At 32.9% G+C, this 9,231-nt stretch overlaps 1 protein-coding gene across 1 annotated transcript; it reads left to right on the forward strand.

Annotated features, from left to right (window-relative positions):
• The first annotated feature begins 253 nt into the window (after nucleotides 1–253).
• LOC119610074 (toll-like receptor 4) lies at nucleotides 254–3,383 on the forward strand. Its single transcript, XM_037965164.1, has 4 exons — nucleotides 254–1,612; nucleotides 1,683–1,899; nucleotides 1,961–2,220; nucleotides 2,278–3,383. The coding sequence occupies exons 1-4, from the start codon at nucleotides 321–323 to the stop codon at nucleotides 3,218–3,220; spliced, it is 2,712 nt and encodes a 903-aa protein (XP_037821092.1). The 5' UTR covers nucleotides 254–320; the 3' UTR covers nucleotides 3,221–3,383.
• Nucleotides 3,384–9,231: the final 5,848 nt, after the last annotated feature.

Consider the following 9,231-nt stretch of genomic DNA (forward strand, 5'->3'; position numbering starts at 1 on the left):
GAGATAAGAACTAATTGGTTGTTATTGTTGTCTAGTATATTTAATAGTCTGTTTAAAAGCTTTATAGGGTCATCATTTTACAAACATCAGCAGAAAGTTTTTTCAAAACCACTTTTTTCAGAATACTAAAAACACCTTAATTTCTATATAAACAACCAATTATGATTCATTGACCTTAATGTTATCGCTGTTTTTTTTTTTTCAATACAATTATTTCCTTATAAAACATTTTTATTATAATTAATTTTTTATTGTCTATTTTCAGCATTATTATTTATAATTTCACCCCCTCCCCACTATAACCCATTAACCATAGAACTATGGCCAAAAACATAAAGCCTGCAGCAGGTTGTCTGCAAACATTATACGCCCTTGCTGTACTAACATATGCTTTCCAGCCTATAGAAGCTATAAATTGCCCAGTAAATTGTAAATGTTCCTGGATATTAGATAGTCTGGAAGTAAATTGTGCCTATGGCGGTCTAATAGAATATCCAGATTTTGGCTCAATGCCCATAGAACATGTTGATCTATCGGGCAATTATTTTATAGAATTTCCCACACAACTATCAAATTATAATTCTTTGATTTATTTGGATTTATCAAATAATCAAATCGAATATTTAGATGCTGACGCTTTAATGGGGTTTAATGCTTTGCGAACCCTTATATTGGCCAATAATACCATTAATCGTTGGTTACATTTAAATCCAAATACGGCTTTTCTTAATGCTGTAAGTTTACAGCGTTTGGTTTTGAATGGCAATTCTTTGGAGTCTTTCAATATGGACGATCATCAGCAGGTGATTATAAGTGAATCGTTGACACATTTGGAGCTGGAAAATTGTGGTATAACTAAAGTTGGTGGTGATATTTTAATGCAGAATATGCCGAATTTAGAGAGATTAAATTTAAATAAAAACTCTTTGGTGGCGCTTAATACTTTACCCTCTAAGTCTTTGAGAGTTTTGGAGTTGAGTGGTTGTAATTTGCAGAGAATACCACGTTCTTTATTGGCAGGTTTGCCAGCTTTAGAGTTTTTACAGCTTTCCTGGAATACTGCCTTGCAAGTGGGACCTTCTGACCGCTTAGACTCTTCTACACTTAGTGAATTAGATCTTTCCTATTGCAGTCTAGATGATATAGATCTTTCAGCTTTGCCTAATCTTCAGCAGCTGCATTTACGTGGCAATATGTTGCGCACCTTAACGGGTCAGACTTTTGAGAACAATAGTTTATTGGAGAGTATAGATTTGTCACGTAACTCCTTACGCTCTTTGGAAGCGGAATCATTTTATAAATTAAAAAAACTTGCTTCTTTGGATTTGGCCTATAATGAAATAGCACGTTTGGATCGCAATGTATTTCGTTCGAATGATAATTTGGTTTCATTGAATTTAAGCCACAATGTTATAGATAAGTTTACCAAACTGATATCGAACTCATTGCGTGATATTAATTTGTCATGGTGTGAAATAATATTGATTGATGGCACCGCCTTTTCCAGTCTATCGTCTTTGCAGAAACTGGATTTGTCTAACAATTTGATAAGAGATCTGCCAGCAGGCATGAGATCAGATACTTTACAAAGGTTGGATTTAAGCTACTGTCGGTAAGTGTTAATGTAACATGACTCCCCTTAATGGAGAAATTTGGTACTAGATTTTTTTGTTATTTTGCAGTTTATCCGCCTTAAGCAATGCCACCTTTCAACATTTTCCCGAATTGGCTCAACTTAAGTTAAATGGCAATCGTTTTACCAATCCTTTTCCTAGGGAATATTTTCAATCCAATAAATATTTAGATGCCATATGGGTGGGAGATAATACTTGGATTTGTAATTGTCAGGATCCCATATTTGTAGAATTCTATGATTATTTAACAGCAGCGCCATCAAGGGTAAATATTTCCATCTTTATAATAAAAAGAAAAAAACGATATATCTTTCTATTTGATTCAGATTAAAGACCGCAATAGCTTGCGTTGTGCCTCACCCACCTACAACTATGGCAAGACTTGGCAGGCAGCCTGTGAAAGAGATTGGATTCAAAATAGTCATTCCAATAATGCCGAAAAGGTTTGGACCACTATAATGCTATCGATAGTGGTTATAGGGGTTTTAATATTCCTATTTACTTGTTTCCAAAGATATATGGCCTGGAGAAAAAAGCGCATAGATACCGAGGAGTACCGCCGTAATCATGATGAAATGAGAGAAATGTAAGTTTTTAGTCAAATAATTAAGAATTTTTGAAATTTTTCCCTTAAAACTTATAGACGCCGTTTAAATCAACGTATACTGGAAGAAGAAGCTCGTCCCAATGCTCCTAATAGTTTTGAAAATGCTTTACCTTCTTACGAAGATGCTCTCACCATGCCCAAACCAGTAAGACCGGTTAAATCTATGTTAGATTTATCCGAAGAAACCTCTAGAAGGCGTAGACGTTTTAAGAAAAATCGCACTAATCCTGAAGAGGATATAGCCGAAGAAGATGATCAAGATATACAATATGATTATAGAAATCGTTTTCGTAGTGAGGAAATGCTTTCGAATCGAGACATAGAAAGAGTACAACAAATTGTGCCTAACAGGCGTACCGGTGGAATAGTACACAACAATTCGGGTAGTAGACGTTTTAGCATTGAAGATTCTCGTTTCCCAGCAGCTCACTTAAAATCTCAAAATCTGCAGAGTGCAGAAAAATTAGGCAATTTCCAAAGCTATGAAAATAGTCCATATACTAAACGAAAACCCAAAATAGCCGAGATACCACCCTTTAAAAGGGCCAACCTAAGAGCAGACAGTGTTGAATTCCTAACAGATCCCGAATATGAGGTCAGCAGTAAACCTAGTAGTCCCTTTGCTAGACGTAAACCCAAATCACCTTCACCTATAGCCACACCTCTAGCACCAGCTGTAGAAGATTATTTCAGTGCAAATACCAAAATTTCCGACTCACCTGGAGGCAGTGATTTTCATGTTGTCATAGAACCCGATATTCAATCTCTAAAAGATGTCAACTATGACTCTTCGCCCATAGAATCAAATACCGAAGATGAATTGATTAAAGGTAAACGCAAGAAATTACGCAACTCCTCTAGTCGTCGGGCAAGTGGTAGTTTTATAGCGGCAGCTGCTACAGCAGCCGCTAGTGGTGAGACTTCGGAAGAGGAACCTATTGTTGTGGTGCATCGACCCATGCGTGAGACATTATTTTAGTTGTTAGTGTCTATTTAGCACAGCTTTTTAAGTATTTTTTTGAATTTTAATTTTAAGTTCTTATAAGTTTAATAATTTACCAAAGTACCTACAATATATCCACTAACATACATATTTAATAAAATATTACTAATATTTTTTAACGGAACTTTTTTTAACCTAATTTATAAAAACCCTAATTTTAAGTTTATTTAGCAAAGTCACTTTGTATACAGTAATTAATTTTATAATCGTTATTATACAGTACTTTTGCTTGCTTATATGTTTGACATATAGATGTCGCCCAAAATGGTGCTTGAATTCGCTTTTTTCTAAGTACACAGGGTTGTTGTATACACTAAGCGTATCAGAACTTGCCACTATTTAACCCTCAAACGGTCATCATGTTTTATTTGTGTTTAAAATTTTAGGTTTAGACTAAAATGTTTCATTAAATTCTTAGTTAAAAGTGGATAAAATTTTAAGTTAAAACTTAATCTAACTGATTAGCAATTTCTAACATCTGATATCTAATATATGTATGTATAAGTACATAAGTATATTCTGGGTCCTTATTAGATTCTATGACGATCTAGCCATGTCCGTCCGTCCGTCTGTCTGTTGAAAACACTATAGAGTCCAAACGAAACGAGCTAGAGAGCTGAAATTTTGCATAAATATTTGTAATTAATGCAGTTTATTTGGCATTGATAATGGGCAATATCGGTCTACGATTTCACCTAGCCCTCATATAAGGTCCCTTTCAGAAAATGACGATAACGCAGATAACTGACTTAAAAAAGCTTCTATAGCAATGAATCTCGTCATAAATAAGTTTTATAAGAACCAAAATATTTTTGTAAAATTTTATGAGGATCGGTACATAATTAACACTAGCCCCCATATAAAGATCTCATCAGAACATGACCTTAATGTCCAAAACTCGATTAAAAACACCAGTATAGCAATTGAATTTGACACAAACAAGGCTGATGGAAAGTTAAAACACTCTGTCAAATTTTATGAAGATCGGTCCATAATTGACTCTTTCCCACATATAAGATCCCCTGAACACCCCGAATACTGATTTTGAGCTAATAATTACTTATGTTAAATATAGTATTTGCATCTCGACAAAAAGCCGGCACAACTAGGTCTTATATAAACACTGATGACTCTGGCCTCATTTGACCATCATAGCCCCCGTACAAAGCCCCCTGCCGGAAATAACTTGAATTTCCACAATTCACTTATAAAAGCTAATATCGCTATGGAATTCATCGCAATAAATTTTAGGTCAAAATAAATCCCTCAAACTAATTTTGTTTGCCCCCTAGCACCATATAAAGAGTAAATATATTGGAGCCAAGGTAAAATTCAAAACGATTAACGATTAACAATAACGTAATTTTAGTATATCGGGTTATACAGACCGATCGTTATGAAATTTGTTGGAGAGAATTTAGTTCATAGAAAACTTATTTAGGTCAACTTTCATTACTTCATCCGTTGAAGTTGACGGACAGACATCGTTAAGTCGAATCAGAAACTGATTTTTAGTCAATTCGGACATGCTCAGGTAAGAATGGATCCAGTATTTTTGTTCGTTTAAAACAATATTTATAAAGCATTATATTCTCCCCACTAGAGTAGTGCATGGTATAAATATAATGAATATACCGAAAACCATGAGTTTTCAGTCTTTAGATGAAGATATATCGAAAAGAAAGATGATATGTCAGATGTTAAGCCTCTATTTTAAAGCTAACAAAATGAACTTTCAAATGGCATACACAATTGTATTAATAAAAATGTATTGGCGCTGTTATAAAGTTTCAAAATGGACCAAAAATGGGTTTTTTCAAACTTCATAATACGATATCTCAAATCCCAGATGTGATGGAGAAAAACTGAGGTCAGATTAGGATTCCAACTTGATTTCAGGGTTTCGACTTTTTTGGAATTTTGTTAACCTGTGTAATAATTTACAGTAAAGTACAGTATTCATCCCCGAGGGCTTGTTACCATGATGAAAGACCCCATCTTGGTGCGATTGCAATGCCGGGGAAAAGAGTTGCTACCAGTACCTCTAGTCTGCCGGGACTATAAACTAGTGATGATCAAATGTATACTCGGTCTTTCCTAGGAATTATTTGACATGGGGTCGAACCAAAGAACCACATAATCTTGTACCACGGGAACCGGTAGCCCGCAGCTCAGACATTCGGAATTTGTCTTATCCCGGTTATTGTTAAATTCGCGGGAAGATAATGTCGGTTAAATGACGGTAAAGTCTATAGCTGTTATAAGCGTTGAAAACGAGTTGGTGTTAAATGTATATGATATAGGGTGAATAAAGGGATATACGGATATACTTCCACCCCGTATACCTAGAGCGAATGTGTGGGATGTTGTTCTCTATGAGTGTGTCGAATGAATGAGAAGTGTGAGAGGTTGAATGGTGATGGATTAAGGGCATCTTTCTACAAGTGATTACATTGAATGTTTCTTCCATGTCTAGGTATGTTCAGGGTTAACTCGGTTCATACCAGATCTACGATAGTAGATCTACGATAGTTAACTCGGTTCATACCAGATCTACGATAGTGTTTTCTCCGTTAGTAAGAACAAAGTACAGGGCTTATTTGATTGATTCGCGTTTCGATCTACCGATTACGTCCCTGTTGCACGTGGTTGTTAATGGAAGTTATGTTTTTGCATCTCGGAAGTTGAGCAACGGGGCAGCTATGGTCAGAGATTAGATTGCTCGAGTTCTTGAGTGTACTTGAACATGGACCGGCGGAACCATGTAAGATACACAATGGGGCGGTCAGTGTCAGCGTCTTAGTGGTTAAAAATTACCACCGTGAAATTAGGCCGACACGGATTGTACAGTTTTTAGACCCCCCCTGGCATGGTTCCTTGATGTTAGATCCCATCTTGGTGAATTGCACTCCGGGGATAAAGAGGTGCTACCAATACCTTTAGTCTGCCGAGACTATAAACTGGTGATGATCAAATGTATCCTCGGACCACAGTACCTAGTCCTGACCGGTCAATTGGTTGAGGTTCCTTCGGGATCCACGTAGTGGCTGTGGTTTATACCCAAATTCGCGGGGAGAGAATGTTGGTTTAAGGACTGATATATCCAAATGCCAAATATGTCTGGATTCTCTCTCGGGTGCTATTGCCATCTCAACAGATGTCACTGGGCGATGTGACAAACCAACTTATGCTGGAGTCCTGAACCCATTGAGTATCTCTTACTCTTCGCGTAGTAGGTCGCCAGTATATGTTGGGGAATTTTCAGGTTGACACTTGGTAGTTGCCTGTCATTCCGTAGATCGTTCTTTATGGTCTGAGTATGGAACTGATGTAATTGGTGAACGATCAGGAAAGACTCCTCTGCCCGACAGGAGACTAGTACTGATTTAGTAGTAGACCTTCAGGGAAGATCTCGGTGCTGTTGTAATCTCAACAGGATTCATATTGTTTCATGCTACGCGACATATGGTTGAGGTCCGTTTCCTCAACTTGTCGAAGCAATTATTGGGTTCGAATTGCCTTTGGAAATTTCTACATCCTTTGTCACATTATCTGACATACAGAGGGATCCTGATTTATTGGCTGTTGCCAAACCATCAGAGCCATCTCAGTAGTATGGTTCCGCGGGCTTTAAGAGGTTAAGGCATGCACTGGAATGGGTCATTAGTTGTTGTGGATTGCATTTTAAATAATGCAATCTTTCATGACATCATAAGGGTGGTCACCTTCCGGTATACCGGAAGATTGTTTTCACCTGATGTTGGGGTTTGTCGCCCCTTCTATTGACTTTAGACCAGTGATTGGTTTTTCCTTGTCGGGGTTTGCGTTGCGATTGATCCCATGCTGCCTGTCACTCCACAATGGGGCTACTATGGCAAGAGTTTAGATAGCTCGAGTTCTTCATTTCAAATTGCCACCTGAGTTCTTCATAGAAGGATTTAGGGCCATGTGGTAGACCGTCTCTAGTCTACAAAGGGGCAGGTGTTCACGTAAAGCATTTCAACATTCGTGTACAGATTTTAATTTAATGTTTCGCTTAAATTTACGAAAAAGATATTATGAAAGGTTTTCATACTTTCGTAAATAATATTTCGTATTATATATGACATATTCGTAAATATTACGAAAAAAGTAGTGACATTAAGAAAACATATATTTTAAGATACTTACTTTTTATAATGACAATTAAAAATACTAAACAAAACACATTTAATTTTATTTACAAGTAAATTTATTATTTTTAATTAATTTAAAATAATATTATATATTATTCTCTTAATTCTTCTGTATTAAACTAAACTTATGAAACAAAATAATTAAAAATTTTTAAAATAACTTTCAATAAAAACTGAAAAAAAAAAATATTAGGCAGCTTAAGATTATTGAAACGAAAAAATTTTAAACAAAAATATATATATATATAATTTTAATTATAAAATAATGTCTAGTTACATATTAACAACTAAATAGTAATAGAGTATACAATGAAATACAAACATGTTTATTAGGAAGTTTTAAAGAAATATTTATATTTAACAATTACAAAAAAAAAATATTTAAAACTTTGGTATTATACTAGAATTTACTAAAAGTTAAACAAAAAAATATATATATAAAGTAATAATAATAAAAATAAAATTATACAACTTATATAGTTTAAAAGTTAAACTTAGTTAGTAACTGCTAAAAAAATGTTAAAATAATTAAATTTATTTTTTTTATAGTTTTATAGGAAAACAGGCCTTAAATATTTCTTTTAATTGTTTAATATATTATTATTAATAATTATTCAATTTATTTTTTTTTTAGGTTAAAAATTATTTTTATGCTTTTAGGGAGTTTTATTTTTTTTAATATAAAATAAATTTCTACAAAAATATTTATTATTAAAGGTTTTAGCTTTAGTGTAGAATTTTTTTTAATAATATGTGGGTTTTATTTAAATCTATCACAATTTGATGGATTTGTTTTTGTTTTTAGCTAGAAACCATAGAATTTTTTTAAGGTTTCAATTTTTAAAAAGTTTTCTGCAATTTGTTATAAAGTTATTTTTTCTTATAGTTGGAAATTAATTTAATGTGCGTGTTATTGTTTTAGTTAAGAAATATTAATAGTTTCGTTTGATTTATTTAAAAAAAAAAAATTTATATAATTTTAATACATTTTTAGTTAAATGTGCTGGAAAAATTTTAATGTTTTTATTAATTATTTAACTGTTTAAGGCACTAATTGTTGGCACATTTCTTTTGTTTTAATTTTAATTATTTATTAGTTTATTTAAAAAAAATTTTTTTCGCTGCCTTCATAAAAGAGTTTTTTTTGTTCGAAAACTTTGCTTTTTTTTTTAACTATTAAAAAAATGAAATTGTTGTTGTTTTTTTTTTATTTACTTAGTAAAAGTTTATTTTTATTTGTTCTTAAATTTAATATAATAAATATTTATATAAAAAATAATTCATAATTTTTATATATAAACTTTAACATTAATCACAATTTTTTTTAACAATATTTCATAGTTTTTTTTTATATATAGAAAAGGTCTTTTAAGTTCTGTTTAACACGTTATGGGGTTAAACTTTTGATAACTTAAGTTGTTGTTGTTGTTGTTCGTTATCATGTTTAAAAGCTTTCTCTCTGCAAAAGCTCTTTTATGCTCTCTGCTAAATTAAAGTTTTATTTCAATATGTTATAACAAAAATAATAAATGTGTAAAAGTTTGAGTTATTACAGTTATTTAAAGGTATGCTTTGTTCTTTATAAAATTTCTTATGATTTCTGTCTAATTAAACAAAATTTTGTAGAGATTTTTATCTATTTATTGCTTATACACTAAAGCTCTGTAACATTTTGATTCCGTTTCAAAACTTTCAATTAAAACTTTCGCAAAGCAATGATCCGTTTGCAAAAGTTTTGATGTCAATTTTATACAAAACTTTGATGTTTTAATTCCACAATCGAAAATATCAACAATTGTTATTGAAAACGTG

The sequence above is a fragment of the Lucilia sericata genome, unplaced genomic scaffold (assembly GCF_015586225.1).
Source record: "Lucilia sericata isolate MDLA Ls3-8-SP2 unplaced genomic scaffold, ASM1558622v1 Contig001112F_arrow, whole genome shotgun sequence".
Classification (NCBI taxonomy): domain Eukaryota; kingdom Metazoa; phylum Arthropoda; class Insecta; order Diptera; family Calliphoridae; genus Lucilia; species Lucilia sericata.

Coding starts and splice junctions, on each gene's coding strand:
- LOC119610074 (XM_037965164.1), top strand. CDS start 321: ATGGCCAAAAACATAAAGCCTGCAGCAGGTTGTCTGCAAACATTATAC. Junction 1,613..1,682: donor TTGGATTTAAGCTACTGTCG/GTAAGTGTTAAT, acceptor GTTATTTTGCAG/TTTATCCGCCTTAAGCAATG. Junction 2,221..2,277: donor CATGATGAAATGAGAGAAAT/GTAAGTTTTTAG, acceptor TAAAACTTATAG/ACGCCGTTTAAATCAACGTA.